At 55.1% G+C, this 26,119-nt stretch overlaps 1 protein-coding gene across 5 annotated transcripts in view; it reads right to left on the bottom strand.

Annotated features, from left to right (window-relative positions):
- The window catches only part of Casz1 (castor zinc finger 1), a 151,370-nt gene that overhangs the window by 12,219 nt on the left and 113,032 nt on the right, over nucleotides 1-26,119 (bottom strand). For all 5 annotated transcript variants that reach the window (XM_031379474.1, XM_031379477.1, XM_031379475.1 and 2 more), the window contains 9 exons: nucleotides 12,911-13,399; nucleotides 9,029-9,863; nucleotides 8,012-8,080; nucleotides 6,402-6,492; nucleotides 5,543-5,707; nucleotides 4,357-4,529; nucleotides 3,292-4,136; nucleotides 1,125-1,248; nucleotides 810-873 (listed from right to left, as the gene is read on the bottom strand). In XM_031379474.1, coding sequence (XP_031235334.1) covers nucleotides 810-873; nucleotides 1,125-1,248; nucleotides 3,292-4,136; nucleotides 4,357-4,529; nucleotides 5,543-5,707; nucleotides 6,402-6,492; nucleotides 8,012-8,080; nucleotides 9,029-9,863; nucleotides 12,911-13,399 — 2,855 coding nt within the window. The remainder of the gene's footprint in view (nucleotides 1-809; nucleotides 874-1,124; nucleotides 1,249-3,291; nucleotides 4,137-4,356; nucleotides 4,530-5,542; nucleotides 5,708-6,401; nucleotides 6,493-8,011; nucleotides 8,081-9,028; nucleotides 9,864-12,910; nucleotides 13,400-26,119) is intronic.

Genomic DNA, 26,119 nt, shown 5'->3' with positions numbered 1-26,119 from the left:
TCATGCAAAGGAGGTTAAGACATTTTCATGGGGTGAAATTTCACTGTTGCTGCTAACATGGAATGTGAGGGAGCAGGGGGAGGTGACCAGAGGAGGGCAAAGGTCAGCAGGAGAGCAACCAGGCAAGGGCGGGCAGGCAGTAAGGCAGGGCGGGCATGAGCAGCCGGGGCTGCGGCCCCCGATGCTGCCCAGCTGGGACCCACCCACACTGCACGAGGTCCAGCCCAGACCCAGCTCCCTCTTCAACCCAGTCACTTGTGTACAGTAACCAAATTAATCTTGCTGCAGTCAAATTTATCATGTGAAGGGGAAAATATATTTGAGATGATGTATAATTTACAAAGACCCTGCATTATTTAAAATAAATGTTCTGGAGCGACCTCTCCGGAAGGCGTCCGAGACCATTACTCAAGCCGAAAAGTGGAAATTGATGCTTTGCTCCCACTTTGGTCTTCCCCTCCCCCACCCCTTTTTAAACAAACAAAAATATATAAAATAAATAAATAACATTAATAACTGAGGGCCAGAGAAGTTAGAGGGTTCTGGAAAAGCTTTTGGAGCCCTCTATCCGAAGGGAAAAAAAGGGTGTCAGAGGCTGAAATATATTTCTTCAGCCAGTTCATTAAATTAATTTGTAAGCAGTGGCTCTGAAATTATATTTGATGAAAAATGGCCTCAAAATTTAAATGGTACAAACTCATCTTATTAGAGGGAAAACATTAAAAAACAAACACATCCCCCCAACCCCCCAGCACGGCTTTAATTTCTCTGGGTGGGGGAACGGGAGGCGTGTGATGGATGGTTCTTACCTTATTCATAAGCGAGGATAAAAGAGATGAATTTGCCGAGACTGCGTGGCCATTTGATTCATTACTAGAACACACAAACCAAGAGGCTTCAACTCAGACATCCGTGGGGCCAGGCCCAAAGGCCCTTCCCTCCCAGTCAGCCAAGCCCAGGGCTCTGAGATTTCTACTCTCTGCTGTCACTGCCCAGTGACAGTGAACCCTGGACAGGAGGGTCAGCTCAGCTTGGTCCCCAGGGCCGGCTGAGAATAAGAGGCCCAGACCGCCTCTGTGGGGCCCGGGCCAGTGTCTGCAGGAGCTTCTCTGGCCATGCCTCACCTGGGCTCCTTGACAGTCAGGTCTAGACTGTGGTCCTGGGAGGCCTCCTGGGGACCTGGGGTGTCAGGCTCCTGCTTCACCTGGGCCTGGGGGAACTTGGTGGGGGTGGCCTGTTGCCCACTTCCTGCAGGGGAGGGGAGGGAAGATGGGATCAGAGGAGCTCAGGTTTCCTCAGGTTTCCCACAGGCACAAAGTCTAGTAGCCCCCCCACCCCCGCTCCTTCACACCCACAGGGAGGGCAGTGTGCGGAATGGCGGGGTGGGAGGACTAGTTGCTGGGAGGGCAGTGTGCGGAATAGGCGGGGTGGGTGGACTAGTTGCTGGTCAGCGTTCTTCCTGCTGATGAGATCACTTGCGACGTGTACCCCTGTGTGGCAATTCTTCAAGTGATAATTATTGCAAAATTATGTCAAAGTTGTCCTGGCTTAGGGTCTCCTGGAGGAGGAGAGCAGGTGGCTGGGGAGGGGGCCTGGGCGGGGACAGGGGCCCTTCATTTCCACCACCGACTGTCACAGTCGATTTGTGGGGCTGCCGCTTAAGCTTTTATTAAAGACTCTGTTAATGCTGAGGGAAAGTGGCAGATCTGGACTGGGAGCGGCCCCTACGTAGTCCCTGCCCACTGTTGCCGAGGCGACGGTCCTGTCTGCACTGAGCATGCCCGAGGAGGGCATCTGCTGTGTCAGGGCTATCAAGGCTGACGGGCCAATCAGGGTGGTTCAACCTATGCGACCTCATCCGTCTGTCAAGCTGTCCAGGGCAGAGACTGCAGGCCCACCCTGGATGCCTGGCTGGGTATGAGGGGGCTTGGTGGGAAGAGGCCACAGGAGGCTGACGGGGCAGGGCCAGAGGAAGCTGCTGACAGGAGGGTGTCCAGTGAGCCTTGCTCCCCATAATCCCCAAGTGACTGAAATATTAATTTACCCCAAGGCACTACAGCTTACAGAGAGCTGCTCCACAGAAGCAAGTGACATTTTATTAAAGATGAAGGGAGACAGCTTCCCTCCCCTTTATCTGACCTTTCTTTTTTTTTCAGGGGGGGTGGGAGAGGGATGGCCGAGAGAGGTGTTTCTAGGGTAAAAAAGTATCTTGACAGTCTGGTGGCAGAGACTTCTGTGGCCCTGCCTGCAGGCCCCTGGCTGGAGGAGTGAGTGTAGTTACAAAAAGTTCCTCCCACACTTGAAGTGGAAGACAGGGAATTCCAAAGGGGCCACGACCCTCTCATGAACCGAGAGAACTTCTAGCCTTCCGGAATCCACACTACAGTAGTCACCTGCGGTCACCTATCCTAGGCTCCAGAGAAAAAGCCCAGCCCCCTTTCCTGACTAGCATCCCCAAGAGGTGGGGTCAGAGCCCCACGTGGGTGCAAGGGACCCTCGGTCTTGGCTGGTTCTAAGACGGTTTTGGATGGGAGTGGAGCGTGAAGCTGGGCAGCCAGGCTACTGAGGATATGGCTAGGAGCAGGTCTCCCTGTCCCACCCGCTCTGCGGGGTGGGGCTTCAGTCTCTGTCCTCAGCACCCAGCTCAGCAGGTAGCCAGCTCAGCAGGTAGCCAGCCAGCTACTCTGAGCAAGAAGGATGGAAGGAGCCATATGGGGGGTGGGGGTGGGGGATCTGAACTCTTTCTAGGAATCCAAATGGCACTGATTACTCTCCGAGGAAAAGAGGCAGGGAAAACAGGAAAGAGGAGAAAAAAAACTCCCAAAGAAAATGGAAAGAGAGAGGAGAGAGAAAGGGGGCCGAGGGGAAAGCCTGAGAGTCATGCTATACAGGTGTGGGATGCCAATACCCATTCCCTGGGCCTACAATTCGAAGCGGAGAGAAGAGATGGCCTTGGAGGACTCTGCTCAGGGACTCACTGCTAACAGAGCCAGTGAGACCTGGTGCCGCTAGGCCACCCAGGTGCTCAGAGAGAGGAACCACTGACCTGCTCCACATACAGAGAAGGAGTGAATCCCTGGCACATGGCCAAAATGGGGACACCCCCAAAGGGCAAACTAATCAACAGAATGGAGACAGAGACCAAGCAGAGAGGAGCAGCTAAGTGTGGGATGCAGGCGTGTGGGCCGGGCAGACACTCTTCCCAGCCTGCCCCGTCTTCTTCAGTCTGAGTACTGGGAGTCGCCAGTTTCCAAGTGTGCTTGCTTACTGGGCAGGGCCCAGCCTGCTCACCTGGGTCAAAGGTGGCAGAGGGCTTGAGGGCGGCCGCAGCCAGTCTAGCCATCATGGGTGAGATGAGGCCTTTGCTCGCAGAGATCCTCTCCATGATGGAGGCAGGGGGCACCGAGAGAGAGGTGGCGGCTGTGGGGGCCGAGTCTCCAGCTCCGGAAGCCATCAGAGCTGGCATGTCAGGGGCTGCTGAGGTTGTGGCCCCGGAGGTCATGGAGCCCAGGAGCCCCGGAGATCCCACAGGCAATGAGGTGCTCCCACGGTTAGGAAGGAGAGGAAAATAGGGTGTGGTGGTGGGCAGGCCTGAGTTAGAGAGGGCCAGTGCGAGGGGAATGGAACCAGACAGGCCCTGGGGCAGCAGGCCCGCCATCTTGCTATTGGGAGGCTTGGTAGCACTGGGGACAGCCTCGGCAGTGGTGGCGGCAGCCGCGGCCAGGGATGCAGACGATTGCTGGCTGGTGGGGGAGGCGCTCAGGCTGGAGTTCTTGCTGCTCAGGGCAGAGAAGTCCACGAGGTCGTCGTTGCTGGACTCCTCCTGTTCTGTGTCCTTGGTGCCCAGCAGGGAGGCTGGCAGCCCCAGGGCCCCTGAGGATCGGATGTGCCTGCGCTCATGCTTGCGCTTGTGTGAGGTCATCTGGCTGGTGGAGGTGAAGGTGAAGCCACAGCCGGCGCGGATGCAGTGGAAGTGGTTGGTGGCCTTGCTGTACACGCAGCCCTCGTACTTGCACTCCTCGTACTTGTAGAACTTCTTGAAGCCATCCTTGGCGTAGGCATCATCCTTGATGTGGTAGCTCTTGTGCTTCTCGATGTCACACTTGTTCTTGAAGGTAAACGTGCAGCCAGGGCGCCTGCGGGGGACATGAGGAGACTGACACCGAGTCTTGTGGGACCCAAGGGAGGCCCTGCTCTGACTGGGTGTCCCCTGCTCTGGGAGGGACAGCCCCTTCTGGGGTTGGGGGAACAACTGAAGGCAGGGCCATTAAGCAGCCCTGACGCCAAGAAGGAGCAGGGCCCTGGTGATCCATGGCCTGCTGGTCCCTCTGGCAGCCTTCAGTGGCAGTCACTCACCTGCAGTGGAAGTGTGTGGTCTTCTGTCCGTAGAACTGGCAGTCGGCTGTGCCGCAGTCCTCGGTGGCTCGGAAGCGCTGGAAGCCGTCGTTGATAAGCTGGGTGTTCTTCTTGTGGAAGTTCTCGTGGGTCATCACATCTGAGGTGCTTGTGTACACCTTGTTACATCCCACCTGTGGAGGCCAGAATGCTGGTTAAGGGTGCAAGGCTGGCCCTCCTCCAACTGAGCCCAGTGCTATGGTCGGAGCCAGAGTTCTGGGGGACCAGAGTTGTGGGGGTTCCGTTCAAGGAAGCTTGTCACCTCCGAACCTCTTGACGCCTCAGGTTAACCCAGGCTCTGAAGCAAAGAAAACCTGCAGTGACCCTCCAGCCTTCCCAGGCAGTGACTGCGATTGGTCTGCCGAGGATTGGTCTCTGGACCCCTTATACTTTGGCTCAATTGAGGGAGCCACCTTCTAGAGAAGCTGGGTGTAGGGGGTCCTAGGTGCTGGCCCTATCTTTAAAGTCTTAGGATTGGACAAGGGCTGAACCCTAGAGGTCACCTTTAGCTCCAGGACTGCCTTAGTGGATGATAGCTGCTGGGCATGGGGCCCTCCCACCCACTACAGATGGGCCAGGCAGGCAATGTTGCCATATTGAGTAAAAAGCAGTGGCCCTGAGCACCCTCGAAGGCTGGGCCGTACCAGTGTCTGCACCATCTCAGGCCCAGCGAGCAGGCCCCCCTCTCCTCACACCAGGCTGCTTCAGAGAGGCCATAACAGTCCCTGACAAACACGGGGGAGGCTGCGGCTGCTATTTGCAACCCAAAGTTGCCCCTCCTGAGCCTGACACCTTGAAAAAGCCCAGACCCGGTGTGGCATTAAAACAAAGAATTAAACAAAAACCTCTGCAGGAATCATTCGCAATGCTGCTCTTGGTGTTAAAGCCCAAAAAATGTCGGTCTATATAAACAGCTCGCTGAATTTCCCCCACACCAAGTATGGCAACAGGGAGGGCCCCACCCTGGCCACCAAGCACTGCCGACATCTGAGCTTCTGAGACTCTACATGCCAGCCACCTCTATCCTGGATCAGGAGAAAAGGAAGGTCCTGGCCAATCAGGTCCCTGACCCCTGGGACAGCCCCACTCCTGGAGTAGAGGGATAGGGGACGTTCTAGAGCCCACAGGCTGCTGGCACAGCAGGCACCTGCATGCAGTGGTAGTGGGTGCTTTTCCCATTGAGGTGGCAGCCGTGGTAGTAGACACTGCAATCATCCAGCGGGCTGAAGCGCATGAAGCCATGCTGCAGGGAGTTGTCGCGCTTCTTGTGCATGTTGTAGTGTCGGATCACGTCCTGCTTGCTTGTGAACCTCTGCCAGAAAAGAACACCAAGTTGGCAGAAGCCTGTGCCCCAAGTCCATGTGCCAAGAGTGCTTGGACCAGGGCTGGCCCCAAGGCCCTCGGGTCACCCTATAAATAACCCTGCTTAGGGTCAAGACAGCCCAACCAGTTCCCGGCACGCTGGCCCTTGGCAGGAATGATTCCAAGGACTAAGAAACCACAGTTCCTCCCCTGACTTCTCCCGAGGTTTCCAACATCCAGGAGCACAGAAGATGCCCTGGGCTAGCCTTGAAGGCCAGGGCTCTGAGGGGTGAGAGCGTGCTCTACCCCAGTCCACTGCACAGGCTGAGCAGTCGAGACAGAGGGGGCTGGCCTGCGCAGATGGCACTTGCAGGTAGCAGTGCTGACCATGTGATCTCAGCAGTTCAATTGGAAAGCAGTAAGACACCTTCGAAAGTCTTGGAAAGACAGTTAGCTAAGAGGTGCAGACTGCTGGGCCTAGCCTCTCTGTGAAAGGAAGTGGGGATCTGCCCCACTGAGCCAGCAATGGCTGCTTGCGGAGGACCCTATTGGCTGCTTGTTTAGCAGGAGCCTGGGAATATGCAGAGGACTAGTCCTGAGCTCTCTGTTTATCCAGGTCAAAGTAGGGTGGCTTGTAGAGGCCCCGCCCCCACCTACTTCCCACAGGAGTCCAGGCTGGCTGGTGAGTGCGGGCTGGGCCATACCTGGTAGTTGCACTCTGGGTCCAGGCAGTGATAGTGCTCGCGGTACTGGTAGGCGCAGTGGATGTGGCCGCAATGCTGACTTCCTGAGAACCTGAAGACAGGAGTGGGAGGGTCAGACTGATCTCTTTCAAGGATGCTGAAAGGACTCTTCTAGAACCCAGGCCTGAATGACTTATTTTCATCTGGGCCACAAAGATGTACTTCTGGGGTTTAGGGAGCCTGGGTGGAAATACGGGGGCACAAGGGAGAAAGAGCAGAGGCTGGAAAGCCAGAGCGAGTAACTAGACCTGTCAGGGAGCCCAGGCCTGCCGAGCTGCCTGGCTGCCACACTTGCCTGGAAGGCAGGGCCAGGTGGAGCAGAGGTCGGGACTCAGGTGGGAAAGCAGCAGCTGGGACAGGCCACAGCATCAAGACACAGACCAGACAGGAGAGGAGACCAGGGCCCCACACAACCCAAAGGCCTTTTTAGCAGGTAATGGCCTGACCGCCCCAAACCCGCACTACACTGGCAGCTCAACCCGGGAGGGGCCACTGGCTAGGCCAATCCCGGGCTGTGGCGCAGAGGGGTTAATGCTCTCTCTGCATTCTGGGCTTTTCCTGACACTTGAAACAGTCCAGAGTTATGAATTTTTAAAGCACAGCATCTGTTTGGCTTCCCGTGGCAGGGAGCTCACTTTCCAGCCAAGTGCAGGGCCAAGAGCCCTGCGCTGCCGACCAGCCACTGAATAGCCCCTCTCTGAGCCTAGATGTGCTAGGGCGTGGCTCTCACAGTCTTGGTGATTGCCAGACAGGACCAGCCACTCTGGGGAAAGCCATCCATGACAGCCCTGGGGAGGCACTTCACTCAGCCAGCCTGTTCCCTTCAATGGATGACGCACTGTTTGAGATGGGGGTGGGGACAAACCCCACTGTATGGGGAAAGCCACAGGCAATCAGTATTTCAATGGAAGCTGCCAAAAGGACCATCTGCTGAGGCACTAATAGAAGTGATGACAGTAGAGAGAAGACAGAGGCTGAGGAAGAACACCGAAGACCACGGGAAGACAGATGCCGCCAGGGTGTGACCCCTGCCACATGTCCCTCTGGAGCCTCAATCTGGGGAATGAATGCAGACGGATCTTCATCTGCCAATCCTGTCTCCTTCAGGATAGATCTCAAGGCTGGCTTCATCGGGGCCTCCCCTGGGATCCCAGCAGGCCACAGCAGACGGAGAATATGACTTCCATTTTCCCCAACCCCAACAGCTCTACTGTGGTCTGCACTCTATCCAAGGTGCCACGTGAGGACAGGACGCGGGCCAGCTGCAGAGGGGGCCCATGTACTCACCTGCGGCAGGCCTGGTACCAGGCCCTTTTCCTATATTTTGGTCATACTTTGGTTATAAGTTGCCTAAGGACTGTGCTGCCCACACTACCCCAAAAAGGAGGGTCTGAAATGGACACAGGAGTAGTCTCTCTGGAGGAGGTTAGAGACCGAGAGAAAGGAGATGTAGAGAAAGCAACCCCTTAGCCCTGGGGATGAACAAATACACAGGTGGCTTCACAGTCCTTGGGCATTCCTGGCTCCCCCCTCCCCACCTCTGTCCACAGGCTCCTCCCACAAGGGCCTACCTGGCAATATATTTCTGGTAAATGTTTACATCTTCGGTGACAGCTGGTTTATCTGTGGGCAATCCATTCCTGGTAAGACACACAGGGCACAGCCGATTAGCGGATGGGGGTGGCCTCAAGCCCCAGGAGCATCTGATGGGCAGCTCCCTGCCCTGGGCCGTGGCTCCTCTCTCCCAGGCCCTGTATCATTCTGTGGCAGTCAGGGTGGTATTAAAAAAAAACTTGGTGGCAGAAGCCCAGAGGAGCTGTTAGCCCATTTCTGACAGGAGTGTGCTACCCTGAGCAGGGAGGGCTGGAGGCCCAGCCAGGCCTACAGTTAACCTGGGTAAAGGCCAGGGCCCGGAGCCCCCAGCATGCAATGCAAATAAATGGGATGATGGATGAAGAAAAACACTAGGCAGCCAGAGAAGAGAGACAAGAGAGAAAGGCATACGCATGTAGGGCATGGGCACTCACTCCCACCCTCATACCAAAGGGTATCAACTGGATCTGCCTGGTTCATAGCCTTTAGGACCCGTAGGCCCCACCCTGCTATAGCAGAGAGAAGGGTTTATGGGACGGGTGTCATTAGGCCCTAGGAGACCCACTATTTTATCACCCAGGCCAGGCCTCTGTTCCTGGTTAGTTCACAGGAGGTGCCCCCACCCAACTTCCCATCTTCTCCCTGACTATTCAATGGACCAGGAGCCAAGGCCACCACCTGGGCCCCAACCCCCGTCCCCACCCTGGAGTGAGGTCCTCCTACCAACCGCAGCCTTTGAGGTGCATGATCAGAGGGTGCATGGGAGATGTGCCACGGTAGGTCTAAGAGCAGTGCAAGGACACTGGATGTGGCACAGGAGCAGTCATGCATGTGTGCCCATGTGCATGTGCGTATGGAAGCACATGCATGGCAGTCTGAGTTGCACAAGTGGCTGTGTCCGCCACGGTAAGCTTTGCAGGTAGGGAGGCGGGCCTCCGTATCCTGTCCGGCCCTGGGGTTTGTCGTGGGGGTGGGGTGGGGGTGGGGCTCCTTACTTGACAGTGGAGACAGTTCCCGTGGTGATGGAGTCTGTTTTGGAAAAGGTTGACTTCAGGTACTCGGGAGTATTGAAGGACAAGGAGGCAGGTGGCTCGGGTCCCGGTCCAGGGGCGCTGGGAGCACTGGGCACATTGGTGAGGGGTGTAGGAACCAGGCTGGGGGCCGGCGGGATCTTGGTAGGGCCTGGCTTCTGGATGCCCCGAACGTCGTACTTGGAGGGGCGCCCCACCTTGCCTGTCTTGAAGGCAATGGCCCCGCCCATGTCAGGGCTGCCTTCCCCAGGTTTGAAGAGGTGCAGGTACTTGACGTTCTCCAGGTCATACTTGGATGGCTTCTTGTAAGTGCTCCCATTCTGGGGCCTCAGGTTCTCGCCCGTCTTCAGTTTGTGGATGAAGAAGTCGTACTTGGAGGCGCGGGCTACCAGGTTCTGCATCTGGACACTGCCGTGTGATGGCAGTGGCAAGATGGTGGCCTTGGTTTCCAGGTGGGCAGTGTTGCTGGGTAGCCTTAGGCTGGGCAAGGGGCCCACCACCTCCTTGCCTGCCCGGTCCTCAGCCTTGCTTCCATGGGCTGGCCAGGGAAGTTGCTCGCCGGCCTTGAGTTTACGGATGTATTCCTCATATTTGGAGAAACGTGCCCGCTTGCTGAGGGTATCCTCAGAGGAGGGCAACGCGGAAGAGGCAGCCACTTCGGGGGTGGAGCCTGCATGCAGCTTCTCAAAGCTGATCTTTCTGGCCAGCTCATCCCTGGTGTTCTGGTCGTCATAGCCAAACATGCCGAGGAACTCGGTCATGGTGGAAGCAGCGTAGTCCCTCAGAGAGGAGGCTTCTCCTGGGGGGCGGGGAGGGGTGCGTCATTCCTGGGAGGGAGCAGGGGAGGAAGGGGAGAAGCCCCTCTACCTTGAGCCCCCACCCAGCGTGGGGAGGGGCAGAGCAGGACATGATGTATGGACATTTGGCCCACTTGTTAGGTTTTACGACTCTTAAATTAATTTGTTTTAAAAAAAAGTAATTAATACTGGGGTAAAATAAAACGAGTTCATCAATGCCAGGAAAATCAATTTCCTAAATGTTCTGGCCGATGGCTTTTCAGTACATTAAACAAAGTTTCATAAATGTCTCCACTCTCTCGCCTTGGCCTAATATGAAAGAGAAGCTATTTTACTGGAAGTAAGGCTTTCTGAGGTGGGAGCAGTGGCCACGAGGAACAGAACAGGTAGGCATGGGGACCACTATGGTCAGGCAGCACTTCAAAGTAGAGGAAGCCACTGTGAGTCTGGGGTCGGCCTTGCAGGATCATGCCTAGTCCTCACGGCCCCCTGGGCAGATGAAGCCTTGGGATCTGACCTCTTGCCCAACCTCCTCAAATAACTTTCCCCCCCAATAACAGAGCTGGAGACAGGCTGGGACTATGCCAATGTGCCTACTCAGACCGCCACTCCAGGCAGGGTTTGTATCACATCATGGACAAGCCCTTCAACCTCCCCCCCACCCCCCCACCCCCCGTCACCTGGCAGCTCTCTCTGCTCACATAGGAGGGTGGTTCACCTGGGAGAGTGAAGCTCAAGCCCTGCTGGATCCAGGGTGAGGCCAGAGAGCAGGGTGTCCATCTCTTCCCCCGCCCCCACCCATACCGGACATACTGAGAACTCTGCTTGCCCCCTCCCTCCCCTCCCATAAGGACACATATACATATTCACATACAGCATGCATTCTTTCATATACATATTCACATACTCTCACATACTGTACTCATATGCATATCCATAATAATGTGCTCACATTTATATACATGCTAAATTCATGTCCCTAGACACTGTCCCCAAATCTACAGACACACACATACACAATCCCACAAGTCCCATACCCAGTGCCCCAGGATATGCCTCAGCAGGGCCAGGGAAGGGAGCCCCTTGTGTTCCATCTTCCACACACAGTGTGTCATCACAGCAGATGGACAGTGCCCAGCTGTCCATCATTTCTCCACTGTACACCTCTTGTGGGCTAGCCTCAGCATCCAGGTTAGGTACACAGAGACAAGAGAGAGAGAATAGCCCAGGGACACCCATACCTTACCTATGCCCACGTTCTCTCCATCTGAGCACACTCAGATGGCCCCTAAGAGCATGGACCCCTGACTCCCTCCAACCCCGCCAGCTTCAGGAGTCTCAGAGCTTATTAGAAGGGGAGCTGATGGAGCAGTGGACCCTAGCAGGAGGGAAAGCCCATGTGGAAGGTGGGACTCTGAGCCATCATGGGGGGGGAACCCCACTAGACATGAAAGAGGACAGTCAGACATCCCTCTGACACCCCGAGTGATCCAAGGAGCTTACACACAGTTGCCCTGGCAAGCTGATGGGTCAGCACGAGCCTGAGCTACAGACACAGGTTGGGGGCTGGCCTGGGAGTGGGCTCTGACTGCTGGATGAAGTGGTTCAGGGACCAGGGAAAAGGGCTAAAAATAGCAGGAGGCAGCTGAGGCCTCACTATATATGGCAGAGAAACAGAAGGCTCTGAAGGGCAGGCAGCATCAAACAGGGAGGGGACCAGCAGGGGTCCCACAGACAGCCAAAGTCCCGGGAGCCAAACCCATAGTGGGCAGATGGGGCTTGGATCAGGGACCCAGTGCCCAGGGCTGAAGGGGACCGGCCAGAGGCTCTGCTCCTGCACTCCCAGCTCAACTCCTGGGAGGAGGAGGAGGAGGCCAGAGGAGAGACTACCCAACTGCCCTGGCCACGGTGGAGCTGGGTGTGGGATGAGGGAACTGAGAGGACAGCAGCCCTTGTCCCCGATCCCTCTCCTGTCCTCAGGCCCAGCACAATCACCTTGTGTCTGGCAATAGCAAGGGCTTTTCCTATCAGAGGAAACTGAAGGTCACACTTCTCCTCATTGATCTTGCAATGTTTGTTAATTACTCTGTCACTGATGTGGCGAAGGATAATTAAACAGCTCTGTTTATATCTTATATGCATAATTATGTGGCTGCGCAGGGCTCCCCGCACAGGGAGGAGATGCGCCCCTCGCTGCAGGGGGAAGGGGACAGGGGAGCAGGCAGGGGAAGCACAGGACTCCAGGAATAAGCCTAGGAAGGAGACTCGGGACTACAGCCAAGGCCCTAAGTCCCAGGGCTCTGGCCCAAGAGGAGACCCCTCTCCTGTCTGAAATGCCACGCCAGCCCTCCCCTGAAGACTGCTGTGTGCTAAGGACAAGGAGACACTGAGGAAGCCAGGCCTCCACTGTCTCGTGGGAAACAGGTCAACCAGAGGAGCATGGCCCCAGGCAGCTGCATGGTGAGGGGCACCTGCTGGCTGGGCTGAGCCAGCCTTGGGGCTTTAAGAGGTCCTGTTTCAGAGGGCAGGTTGGGACACTGGGAAGGTGACAGGGTGGTGTGGGAGCACAAAGTTCTTTCTAGACATCTCAGCTAAGACACCGAGAGAGGACTCAGAGATGAGAACTCACGCCATTCAAGTTGCCATCGGCACTACCCCACTGGTCTCATACCACGGCCAGGTACCATGGGCCCCAAACAGACTCATCCCTGTGCAGCTATGTGCAGTCACCCACGGAGCCCCAAACAATTCATCCGTCCAGTCTATCTGCGGACACACCCACCTGACCCGCCATCCTCTCAAAGCCTCATTACTAGCAGCGCCCCAAGGCCCTTCTCATCCTCCGGAAGCTACCAGTCCTGTCCTGGCTCCCCTCCAACCCCGACTCCCACCCCATCTCTCCAATCCTGCTGGGTTGGATGAGGTGCCAGTGTTTGGAGGGAATAAAGAGGAATTCCCTGGACTTCCACCCTTGCCTGCTGGGCCTCTGCAAGGAACTGGGCCCCCTTCCCAGCCTTCCTTCTTCCTCCCCCCACGGCCAGACACACACCTGAAGCCTGCTTGGCACTGGGGCCACTGTCATCTTTGGAAGGTGCACCATCTGACTCCTTCTCCTCCAGGACACTGTTATCTTTTGAGGGCTCTTCCGTATGATCTTCCTCATCACTGCAGCCCTGTGGCTGAACCATGTAGACACCCTCTGGGGGCAGCTCCAGGCCCTCTCGGGCAATGCGCCCCAACACTGGTGTGGGTGCGGGCTCCTCAGAGTACTCTCCATTGACCCATTTCTCGATCACCGCCCGCCTCTTGTCTTCTTCACTTCGGGGAGCCCGGGTCACCCCAGACTCAGGGCCACTGCGCTCTTTGTCCCGGGGACGTAGTGGGCTACCTTCGGCTTGGGAGCCAGCCTCTGCTCCCTTCTCCACGACCACCTGTCGGCTTAGCTTGGCACAGATGGCATTGAGCTTCAGGCCACCTTTGCGCTTGACTGCCATTGGCGGCTTGCCTGCAGGTGGGTCGGTGCACCGGGTGCTCTCAGCTGCAGGGATGGAGGGAGACACAGAGGTGAGAGGCCTACATACCAAGTACAGCCACCCCCAAGTAGCTCTTCACCATCCCCTTGATTGACCACAGTTCTGTCAAACTGCCCTGAGACACCTGGCATGCGCTCATCTCCTGTATTAGCCTGGGTGCTGCAGGCTGAACTCAGTCCTTGCCCTGCCTCAGCCTGATCCAGTACCCAACATGAACTAGGTGGTTCATGATGAAGGAATGAACGACTCTTTGAGTCCTGAGAGAATTTCCTAGGCTTGCCTAGCCTGGAATGGCCCCCCTGTGAGGTGACGAGTCCATTAACACAGGGAATGAGGGTGCGGCAGGCAAGCGGTCGGGATAAGGTAAGGCTGACAAGTGGCAACGCTGCCCTGCTGGCAGCCTGGCTCTACTTCTCAATGTTCCACCTCCCCACAGGTCCCCAGGGAAGAGTCAGCCACAGCCGGCCTCCAGCTCGTGCCAACCTCCTGCCTTACCGACCCAGCAGCTCTTGGCTGGCACCTTTCCCACCTGAGCACCTTGCTCTCTGGCGGCTCTTCTGCCAGGCTGGGTCTCTGGCTCTGTCCCCTGCCCCTGGTTCCTACTGCTGGCTGGATGGCAGGGCTCTTCCCCTTAGCCATTCGGGACCTCTCTAAGGCCTCCTGCTCCCATGGTCTTCTCTGCTTTCCGCATCCCCACCTCCACATCAAATCTGGCCATTTCCTATCACTGTTTCCCTTCCACAAACCTCAGTCAGCTACCCAAACACAGAGTTCTTATTTCCTAACCCAGAGGACCCGCAATGAAGACAAGTTGGTACCAGTTGGAGCTACAGATCCTGTGTTTAATCTCTGGAGACAGCCACTGAGATGCCAGAAGACACCCCCCCACACACACACACACAGATACTCACACAGATACACACACAGACACACACACACAGATACACACACACAGACACACAGACAGACACACACACATACAGATACACACATACAGATACACACATACAGACACACATACAGACATACACACAGACACAGACACACACAGACATACATACACAGACACATACACATACAGACACACACACAGACACACACACATACAGACACACACACAGACATACACAGACACACACACAGACACACACACATACAGACACACACAGATACACACACAGATACACATACAGACACACACAGAGACATACATACACAGACACACACAGACACACACATACAGACACACATATACACAGACACACATATACACAGACACACACATACAGACACACACACACATACAGACACACACACAGACACACACACATACAGACACACACAGACACACAGACACAGACACACACACACAGACATACAGACACACAGACACACACACAGACACACACACACATATACAGACATACACACACAAACACACACAGACACACGCAGGCACACACACAGACATATAGACAGATACACACACACACACACACACATACACACACTGCTTAGCCTTTCCTTTGTCTTTACTTTAGACTTTAGGCCTCCTAGGGTCTCGGGCACACTGGCCAGGAGGACTAACAAGGGTAGATACACACATACACATTGTAACCCCATACAGCAATCTGTCAGCTGTCCAGCCATCCATGCAGTAAGGATACCTACTGTGTGCTAAACCTTGTAGTGTGGCTCACAATACCTTTCCGTACAGGGATCTATCCCCTCTCCCATCTTCTTCCCACAGCTCTTGTCAGGGAAATTGGCATGTCCCAGTGGGTCAGAAGGCTATGGGAGGAGCTCTGCTCCGTGAGCCATGATGGTCAAATACATCATATGGAAACACATGCCCTGAGAGCCCACCTGTGGCTATAGAGGCCTTGTGCTATACAAAGATAACTGCTTTGATATGTACATGCAGATTGACCACTTTTTCAAATACACAAGGCCCAGTGGCCCCAGATCCTTGCCTTGTCACAAGCGGCTGATATGCAAGGCTCACCCTAGCCCTCGACTAGATAAAGCCAACCTAGTCTGTTGCTACAGAAAGATGTGCTTAGACCTGTTCCCAGAGGTCACAGTTTTAGGGCCTGTGGTCCCTGACCAAGCCAATGCCTACTCTAGTCACGGCTGTCCACAGTGCCAGACCTATGCTGCCAACACAAAATCCCTGAGCTGCCACATGTGAATCCATCTTGAAACTCAGCAATAGGGCTCAGGGTCACACCCCATCCGGCTGAGCCTCTGGGCAGACCATCGGCAGGGCTCTGATACTGCATGACTTGCAGCAGGGTAGCAGGCCTCACCTGGCTCCTTTGTCCCTGTCTTAGATAGGAAGAGGCAGGCAGGAGTGGAAGAGCCTGCACTATTTTTACCAGAAGGTAAGCAGCCAAGTGTGTATGGCAGACGGCAAATGAATCTATAAATATTTATCCCAAGGAAGAGGGAAGCACAAGCTCTCAGGGTTGCACTTGCTGCTGGCAACACCCCCTCCTCTGGTCCCCACCCATCCTGGAGCCTCCCTGAACTTCGGCCCACCCGGTACAACCCACCCTCTCTCCATCTCGGCTCCGTGCCTGGGCCCCCACCAGCTGCGGTGCAGCTGTGCACCCAGGGCCCACCCCCTGCCCCAGGCCCCTTTGCTCCAACCAACTCCCTCCGCACCTGCCCTCCAGCTGCTGCTCTGCCCCAGACCACCTGCCTTCCAGATGTTGCCCTCCTCCTGACTCTACTGATGGTCCCATGGGTGGAGGTGGAGAAGTAGGAAGTGTCTGGGCCTAGGACACAGGGACAGAGAGGCCAGGCAAAAGCCAGGCTTACAGTCATAAGTGCCCGTGAGTGCCTGTGAGCCTGGGCAGCAGGAGGGGAGACTTATGTATGAGGTTGAGAGCTGAGCTGCTTGCCTGCCTTCTGGTCCGCATAAACCTTCAACCAGCTCCTCCATTAAGGCCTTGGGACCTACAGATTCACACACACACACACACACACACACACACACACACACACACACACACACACACTCACTCCACTGGTCTGACCCCAGACTCCTGTCCATGTAAACATTCCTCTGACTTTCTTCCCTAGAATATAAACGCCATGGCCAGGCCTCAATGGAAGGAAGCCATCCGTCCCCGGCCCTGTCACCGCCCGCCCCTTTCATCTCCTTCCCGCCACCAGCCTGCCCGCTGCTCTATTTACACTGGACATTTCCTCTGGGAACAATACTGCCCAGGAGGCAAGCTTGGGGCAGGAGAATGGGAAGATGGGGGCGGGGGGGCTCCCGATCTGCTCACCCAAAGACAGGCAGACTCAGGAGTGACGGTGGAGATAGGTAGAGGAGAGGGTAGCTGGGGGAGACCTGCAAGAGTGGATTCCATTCCTGGCAGCCTGTATCTGAGCCCAGCAGTTCTGCATCAGCAGGGTAAACACTAGGAAGTACACTGTATAGGTTAGAGTCCTGGGTCAGAGTTCTGAGCCCATGGCCTGGCTCTGCCCACGGTGAGCTCCAAGCCTGGGCCAGATTTCTCCTGGAGAAGCACTGCAAAAGGGCAAGGCGAGGTCTGTCTGTGCCAACAGGGTCTGGCTGGGAAGCAAGGGCTGGAAAGGGTGCTGAGTTCCGAGAGGGGCAACAGGCGGGTGTGAGGTCACGTCTCGGGCAGGGTGCTAAGACAGGGAAGGCCCATTCGACCCAGGAAGTAGGAGGCAAGGACAGACAGGAGGCTGAGGTTGTCCCTTCCGGCCTTCTCTTCAGCCACTTCCCTGCTCCCTGGGTCCCAATTCTCCTTATGAGGCTTGAAACTCAATAAGCCCCCAGCGGGCATCCAAGTGAAAAGCACAGTTCCATAAAGAGAGGCAGAACTGTCCATGGGTTCCAGCAGGGACTCACGGAAGGTTCCTGAGGACGGCTGAGCAGGGACCATGAGAATCCCATTTGTCAGAGAAGGAAGCTGACCCTGGAGCCTTAGACCTCCCGGAGCACGAAGACACTCTAATGAGAGCCACTGAGGCTGGGCTTGAAACATCCCCGGCTTCCCGACAGGAGTTTCTCTTGTCCCCTACCCCATTTCCTCTTCCACCTCACTTCCTGTTCCCATAACTCGGAGCCCCCTAAAGTGTTAACTGAGATGGATAAAATGGTGCAGCAGATTGCTACAATAAATAATTTACTGATATTTATAAATATTCAAATCAGCCAGCTTCAGAAATCGAATGAAGGGAGAGCCTCGGGAGAAGGGCCCGATATGGCATGAATCTCCTTCACTCTCTCTGAAGGCTGGGAAGGCCAGAGCTCCTGCCAGCTTTGGTGAGAAAGGGGGGCTCAGAGGGCTGCACCTGGGCCCATGTCCCCTAGCCCTCCTGACCATGAAGACAAGACCGGGGTAGCTGGAGGAGCTGCTCATTCCTCACCTGGTTCAGCCAGACCCTCTCTCTCAGACAGCTCGAGCACAATAGTAGAGTCTTGATGCCCACTGGCTTATAGCTCTGGTCTTGGAGTTGCTGCTCCTACTGGAGTGGGGGCAGTCCCGTGGGGCTGGGCAGGCCTGGCAGCCCCCTACCTCCACCCCCATGAGTAATGTATTTCGTGGCCAGGCTGCCTGTCAGCCACCGGGCTCCGGTGCTTTATGGTCTCTGCTTGGTGGCTCTGAACTCCCTGGTAGGAAATAAAGTTCTCCCTGCGCGTCCCTTCTAAACATTTCACTCAGTGGAAACGGTGTTTAAGAAAAATGAGGACATATTTCTTCCTAAGGATGCAGTATCCCCTTTGGGCGGCCTAATGCCCGCTGTATATCAGGAGGTGGGGAGGTAGGGGCCAGCAGCCAGTTCCCTGTGGTGGGGGTGCGTGGGGCCTTGCCTGCCTTTGGCCTGAAGCTCTGGCCAGGGCCCTGGGCACTGCTGGATGGCTCCAGTGACTTTCCTAGCCCACAGTGTCACATAGCCAGTGTCACCCCACAGGACATCGTCTATGCAGGAGAATATGCCTGGGCACATACCTTGGTGATTCCCCCCATCCCACTCTGTCACTCGTGCTGGTCCCATTTCCAGATGAGCAGAAGCAATGAGCCTGTAATTGCTTCCTGTCACCTAGTCAGCACTAGAGCACAACTCCCACCAGGTTCAGACGTCCAAGGCCACAGGCCTAAACCCTACACACACCTCCCACAGCCTTCCAGCCAGCTGTCCCAGGGTCTCGGAGGCGGTGTGCTGTTGGAGTTTCTGCCTTGGCTACCCATGAGGAGCTTAAACTTCACAGACTACAAGCCCCGATTTGATAGTGTTGTGCCTCTGTCTCAACTCGGCTTCAGAGCACTGTCTACAGGCCAGCACCTGGGTCAGAACGGGAGGCAGTGTTGTGAAAATAAGGCAGGCGGTTGGCTTCCTGCATCATCCTGGCTCCTACACAGTGGCCTGCTCGTACAGACGTGGGAGCAAATCTCGAAAGGCATTACAAGAGCCATCACTGTGGCAAAAAGCACAGCTGTAACATGAAAGCACGTAAGCGAAGAAGGGGTGCTGGACAGGGACCCCCTCATTTCCTTCCTCTCCCACTGCTCAGTCTATCTCCATACAAATAGCCCCCTTCTCTAGCTCTCCTGGCCGGCAACTGTACCCTAAAGAGCGACATCCCTTCTTGGGCCCGATCCCAACCTTGGCTGGGAATACAAGGGCTTCTGAGTGTTTGTGGGAGGGAGGCATGGTTGCTGCTGCTACACTTGGGTTCTTGGCTCTCAACAAATCCACACGCGGGGGGTATGGGCGGGGCTTGGTCACCGGGCCCTAGCTTGCCCCCCTTTGTTTATTTATTTATTATGCTTTTTTTTTTTTTTTTTTTTTTTTTTTTTTTTTTTTTTTTTTTTTTTTTTTTTTTTTTAGTTCAGTTAAAAGGTTTACTATCCAGACGCGTCTAAGTGGCCTCACTTAGCGTAAGTAACTCTATAAATCAGGGGAACTGTTAGCATCCACCGCACAGGCTGGCTATCAATCTCCCCCAGGTCACAGCCAAACAGGAAGGGGAGAAAAAAGAGAGTTACCACCCAGGGGAGATTTAAAACACACACTGAGCAAAAACACACTTGTGCCTGCCCACTTGTGTTTGTGTGCATGGCTGCACACACACACACACACACACACACACATGTTCACATGTGTATGTGTATATGTCTCTATGGTTATGTGTTTACATTATGTGCACATCTGTGCCCACAGAGTGGCCCAGGCTTTGAAAGTGCTCTGAAGTCATGGTAATAGAACACAACACAGTCCCTGATGCCAGAGGGGAGGCAGCATGAAGAAGAGATGCCAGGCCCTCCCGGGGATGGTTTCTTAATTCCTGAACTATCCTGCTGCAGGCCAGTGGCTCTGGAGGGCCATAGAAAGGATCAACTTGGTCCCTTTCCTCTTTGTGGCCCTCAGGTCTTCAAACGTGATAAAAGTGAGCTCAAGGTGGGGGGAGCAGAGCCAAAGGGAAGTCTCGGTGGTCCTCAGGTACTTGTCTGGGTTCTTACCCACTGAGTCCCAGCACTGGGCTCCAGAAGGAAAGATCACCTAAATGAATGGTGGCGTGCAGAGACAGAAGAATATGAGCAGGGCAACCTTCTGGTAGCAGCTGCAGCAAAGCCCCACCCACCCTTTTACTGAGTAGGGACAGTTGGGGGGGTCCAAAGCCAGGCCATAGATAGGCTCCCATCTACCCTGAGTGAGGCTCCAGAGGGAAAAGATACCACTAGCTAAGCCATACCGGGAACTGGAGCAGGGGGGCAGCTCTGAGTACCCTCTAGAGCTGGGAAACAGACACGGGTCAGGCATCCTAAGGGGGAGACCTGCTGGCCCCACCTCCCCTCTCCACAGATGGGAGGCCTTCCCGGCTCACCCGCCTGCCTCCTGCCCGCTGCATCTCTCCATGAACTCTATTTCTCTTTCCTCTCTGAAAACAACTGAGCTGTAAATACTGTTTAACCTTCTCCCCCCCCTCCCCACCACCACCCCCTCCCCTCTGCACTATAAAAACACAAATATGCCATAACTCAGCCGGCCTGGCCGCCCAGCCTCCAACATGCCCTGCGCCCGGGCCTCTCAGGAAGGTCATTACAAACGACTTTCCGATTCACTGCTCCTGAAATAATTTTGTGTATTAAAACCTGAATCTGCACTTTCTGGGGCCGAAAGCTTCGCTTAATTATGGCGGGTGTCCTTGGGACGGACAGTGATCCTTCACTCGCCCGCGCTCCAGCCCTCCGCCCGCCAGCCCGCCCCCCTCCCCGGGCCCAATCTGTTTTCAAAGTGTGTCTGTCCTTTATTAAATTGTTTTCTTTTCCACATTATCAGTTGCCATGGAGACCTCATCTCTCGGATTATTTGAATTTCATTATATCTATTGATTTGGGAGCATTTCATCTTTTTTATTGTTTTTCTGTCAATTTTCAAAACGAATAACCATCTAATTTGCGTCAGTGCTGATTATGTTTGTCCCTCAATAGAGGTCGGCAGCTGCGCTGGGGAAACAAATCAATGAAAAACCATCATAAAACTCCCCACTCCGGTCTCCAGGATGTGTGGGTGACATTCCACGCCTGCGAGAGACACACTCATCAGCTCCAACTTCAGCGACAGTGGCGGCGGCAGCCCCACTCCACGTCCGCCTCCTTTGGCCTTAATATTTAATTTCGAGATTTGGGGCATTATTAGTGGTGTTTTTATTAGTGCGTGTGCATGTGAGTGGTGGTGGTGGGCTGGCTGTTTCATTAATTTGTGGGTGAGGCAGGGAAGCCCCTAAGGAAGGCAGGGCAGACTGTGTCTGGGGTGTGGCGGGAAGTGGAGAAAATAAGGGAACACCCCCGAGGAGGGGGACAGGAGCCCGGGGACCAGGAAGGCCCTGAGGAGGGACAGAGTGAAGGGGTGGAAAAGAGGGAATTCAAATTGCTTACTTTGTTGGTTTTTTTTAAATAATTTATGCAATTTTAAGCATTTATGTATAAATTTTTTAATAAGCCACCCTGGAGCAGGATGGCCATTAACATCCGAGCGTCCTTCTGTCCAATGGGCTGGCAGAGAGGATCAATTTCTCAGAGTACTTTCCCTCTTTTATGACATGATAAAATGCTTTTAAAGCAACTTACACAAATATGGAAATTTTTTTCTTTCTTTTTTTTTTCGTCCCTTCTCCCTTCCCCTAACAGCCCTTCTTATTCACCGGGGAAGGAGGGGCTGTTCTTGTGAGTGTGCCCACGCGCCCACGCACCCACAAGCACCCACCCACACACACACACACACACACACACACACACACACACCACCTTTCTCTGTGTGTGTCTGTCTCTGTCTCTTTGTCTCTGTCTCTCTGTCTCTCTCTGTGTCTTTCTCTCCCCTGTTGGGGAGGGGGCTGAGGGGGCTGGCAGGGAGACAGCCCCAGTTCTAACTGGAACTGGCCGCCTGTCCTTCTAACAAGGGCATAAACTTTCATTACCCATGCACGCAGTCAAAGACAATTTAGGGAAACGCGCTGCTCGGAAAAGGAAAACCTCAGCGATTCGTGGTCCATGCCGCGGCCACCATCTGGGGGCTGTCCATTTAGCCTGAGGGCATCAGGACCTGAACCTCTGACTCTGCCCTGCCTGGCAGGAGGTAGGGAGCATGGGAGAGCCAGTGCCTCCCCCGCCCCCGGCCCCTGAGGTGCCTTCCTTCCATGAGAGGCAGTCAGAGCTAGACAGTGAGCTAGTGCGCAGACTCCTCAGCTGGACTACCCTGCCAGTCTTGCCTCGCTTACTGTTACCCTTCCCAGAAGCCTCTTCATCAACACCAGTCAGGAGCAGGCCCTTGATGGTGAGCATGAGACTCCTTTATTTCTACTGCTCTAGAGACAGTGATGTAGCCAAGGCTGGCTGCATGCACACACAGACAGATGGACAGAAGAAAGAAAGCAGGGAAATCTGTCCTAAGGTGTCTTGGAGTTTTAGCGGGATCCCCAGAGACTTAGAACAAAGTGGCTTCCCTAGGGTAGAGAGGCCCCCACTTTGGAAGCAGATATGTGACGGAAGTGACTGTGGGGGAAACTGAGGCAGCAGCAGCTGCTGTCTTCACTCTAGGTCTTGAGGATGAAGGAAAGCAAGCCACATGAGGAAGATGGCAGGGAATCTCCATCACCAGGATTCTGGGTGACCCTAGCAGCCTCCCCCACCAGTTAATCATGATGGAAGGTGGGTCTGCAGGTGAGTCCTGCCTGAGTTCTCCCACTAGCTGATAAGATCATCACAGATGGCGGCATAGGCCTTACCACCTCCATCCCACCCTCCTGGTATATGCAGCACCAGGACTTCGGCAGTTTCCAAAAGAAAACAACCCAAAGAGGATACTTCCCTCCTCTTAAATAGTTGACACTTCAAGCATGTCTCCTCTGTCCTGGATCCCAGTGTCCACATCTGTAATAGTGTGTTTAAGGGATGACCGTCTGGGACAGAGGAGCACACAGTGTCACTTCTATTATGTTCAACGCTAACTACAGAGTGAGAGACCCCTTCTCTGCAGCCCTGGAGGAAGGTAGGTACAGAGTCCAACCTCACATGGCACTGCCAGACTCTGCCCAAAGATCCAGCAACTGCCACGGTCTTCTACACCCCATCTGTGGACACTGGGCTTTTTCTTTCTGCCTCGCCGACCCAGTCTCTCCCACCCCACAGAGCCAGGCTCCCTCTGAAGGCATCTCTAGAAGTCTGCCTGCCCAACTCCATCAGTAGCTGCCCAGTGGGTTACCCAAAAGGGCCTCATTGCTCTCTGGACCCTCTGTTGTGGCAGAAAGTGAGCTGCCCTAGAGAAGCCTGGCCACTCCAAGCCCTTGGTGGGAATGGAGGAGAGCGCCCATCTCTCTCCTTTTCTGTGCTCAGATCCCCCCAACTGTCATTAAAATAACAAGTTTCTGTTACAATCTAAACATCCCCACATCACATAAAGGGTTATATTACACCCAAGTCACTCCCAGCCCATGTTTGCACAGAAAAGCTCACGGCAGGTCCCCCCTCCTGACGAAGTGACTTATTAAAGTTTAAACAGTAATTAACAGAACAATAAAAATAAAGGGATGTTTGGGGAGTCATAGCGCACACAGGGTTTTTGGCAGTGCCAGCAGTTTTTCAGTGCCCTGCGCTGGCAGCAAAATGTGAGCGTGAAGCCAGGGGGGACGGAGGACGGGCCAGGGTTGAGCCAGGGAGACTTGAGAAACTGAGGCCAGACTGTACAGGATGACGGTCTAGTGTCCCAGGAAGGGCATGAAGAGGAAAGTGTGACAGCAGACAGCTGGAGGGAGAGGGTGTTTGTAAGGCCAGCAGTGTTGGTGGCCTGGCCCCACCTGGCCCCAGGCACTTCCGGGAGCCCAATGCCTGGTCATATCTAGCCAACTCCAGCAGAGACCTGGCACCAGGAGACCCTGGAGTTAATGATTCCTGGATCTGGACCCCTGCCACTTTCACCCAGTCAGGCAGGTACCCTCCTTGCTCTATCCCTAGCTCCAGTGGCAGGACATCCCGAGAACTCTCCTGAATGTATGCATAAGGACTCTATGGAGAGTGGGGAAGCCTTCCTTGGTCTGTTCTGGCGGAAGGAGATCCGCTATTCTATCTTAACGTGTACCAAGCCCCCCCTAAAGCAGGGAAGTACCCTGAAAGCTAGCCCAGGCAGACCCCACTGTGAAGATCTTGTGCCCAAGATCTGCAGGGAGCTCAAGAAAAGCAGAGCATCCTGGGGCTAGCAGGGTCTCTCCTCATCCTTTTCCTCACCTTGTCTCCCGAGCACAAGTTCCACACAAGAGGCCTCCATGGTCTCCATGGCTGTAGCGGAAGGGCAGAGCCACAGTGAGCCCAGCCAGGTAAAGGCACTAGAGAGCTGAGGCTAGCACCTCAAAGCCTGAGGGGCCAGTCAGAGAAGAGGAGGGAGCTGGGCTCCAAGCTGACCAGGTGGCAGCATCCCACTACTGCTGAGCTAACTTATAAACCTAAGCTCTGTCCTGCTTCGCTTCCCCGTACTTCCTGTATCATCTCCACGATAGGGCCCGTTGAGGGGCAGCGGGTGTTCACCCCAGGCTATTCCCCGATCTTCCCAGCCCAGTGCCCACAGCCTACCCTGTGGCCTGTCTGACACTGCCCACCACTGCCCTTCCTCTTCAAGGAGAGCCACTGCAGAGTCCGTTCTCTCTTCACCACATAAGAGTAGATTTTCGGTACAGCATCCCCACTCACACTCAGGCAGAGCGTGGTCTCCAGGATGCCAAGACACTATGAAGAGGCCCCTCTCCCCTCCCAGAGACAAGGAGCCCCCCACTCCTGTGCTTCCCCATCTCCTCAGAGCACCAGCCTGACTAGGCCTTCCCGACAAGCCTCCCTCTACCTTGGTACCTGCCATCAGCAGCTGCAGACCATCATTAGCTCAGAAATAAGCCCCACCCTAAGGCCAGAGGCCCTCCCAGGCTCTGCTGCAGTCCCTGGGCTAGTCCCTCCACATCAAAAGGTCAAGTGTAGCAGGCAGAGCTATGAGCCACCTGCACAGGTAGGAGGCGAGGCTGAAGCCAGACTCATTCTAACGTCCTTCCTATCTCATGAGCTCTGGGTCCTGGGAAGCTGAAGGACCCAAAAGACAAGGGCTCTCTGTTTCTGGGCATAGGCAGAAGGGGATGGTGGGTCTTCAAGACCTCAGCGCCCACCACTTGGTTGTCAGGTTCTAAGCCAGCAGCTTTTCTCTCCCTCTTTTTGGGTAGAGCTCACTGGGGCTTCATTCCCCATCCTTCCCTATTCCCAGTGACTCATAAGGGGTAGAGCGGGGGGCTGGAGCAGAAGGAGCTCACAGGGGGCAGGTGACATCCCCCAGCCTCCAGCTGCTGCCCTCCATTGGCTGGCAAGGCACTTACACTCCCTTCCTGCTGGTGGATGCATCCCGAGTCACCCTGCCCCAGAGCTGTGGTGGGCAGCACTTCCGGGGTAGGGGAACACTGGTAGGGGACAAGGCAGAGGGTGTAGGGTAGCACTGAGGAAGGCGGGCGGGGGAGAGCCCTTCTATTGGCTATGCCCTACAGTAACAAGCTGGGACCAGTTCTAGAACCCTCAACCTGCTGTCTGCCCCAGGGACACAGGCACGGAGTCTCAGCTGGGCGAGGAGTTCACTGATGGAGGAAGTCCCGTGCCCTCCCACCCTAGAGAACAGCTAACAAGATGGAGGCTGTTTTCAATCTACACCAAACTTCAAGGCCAAGGCCTAAGGGGATTCTGCTGAAAGCCAGGGTCACTCTCTGCCCAGGATCAGAGAGAGCAAGGGACCCAATTCCTCTTCTGCCCAGAAGATACCAGGCCCCCTTCTGCTTAAGAGACCTTCCACAACCTTGGACACCAACTGTTCCTGAGTCTCTCCTTGGTCCCCCACAGCGGTTCCCTGCTGGGAGGATTCGGGCCACACACTCTTCCCCCCTCCAAGAACTCCAACAGCTCTACGAGGAGCTTCTGGGGTATGGGGTACAGGGCAGGAAGTCCAGCACCCTAGATCTACAGGGGCTCTGTCCTAGTTTATCCACTGACAATGACGAGACTGTGAAGGGGGCCTTCCTGTTGCTGGGACTACGTTCCCACAGTCCTTTGGGGCTGTGCTGTGGAAGGGAAGTAGGGCAACAACTAACCAGGAATCAGGAAAAGGGTCTGGAACAGACAGACAGACCCTGGGACAGACAGACCCTGGGTCGTAGGCACAGCCCC

This window comes from Mastomys coucha, unplaced genomic scaffold (genome assembly GCF_008632895.1).
Source record: "Mastomys coucha isolate ucsf_1 unplaced genomic scaffold, UCSF_Mcou_1 pScaffold18, whole genome shotgun sequence".
In the NCBI taxonomy this organism is placed as follows: Eukaryota; Metazoa; Chordata; class Mammalia; order Rodentia; family Muridae; genus Mastomys; species Mastomys coucha.
This window is presented reverse-complemented; position numbering and strand designations above follow the sequence as displayed.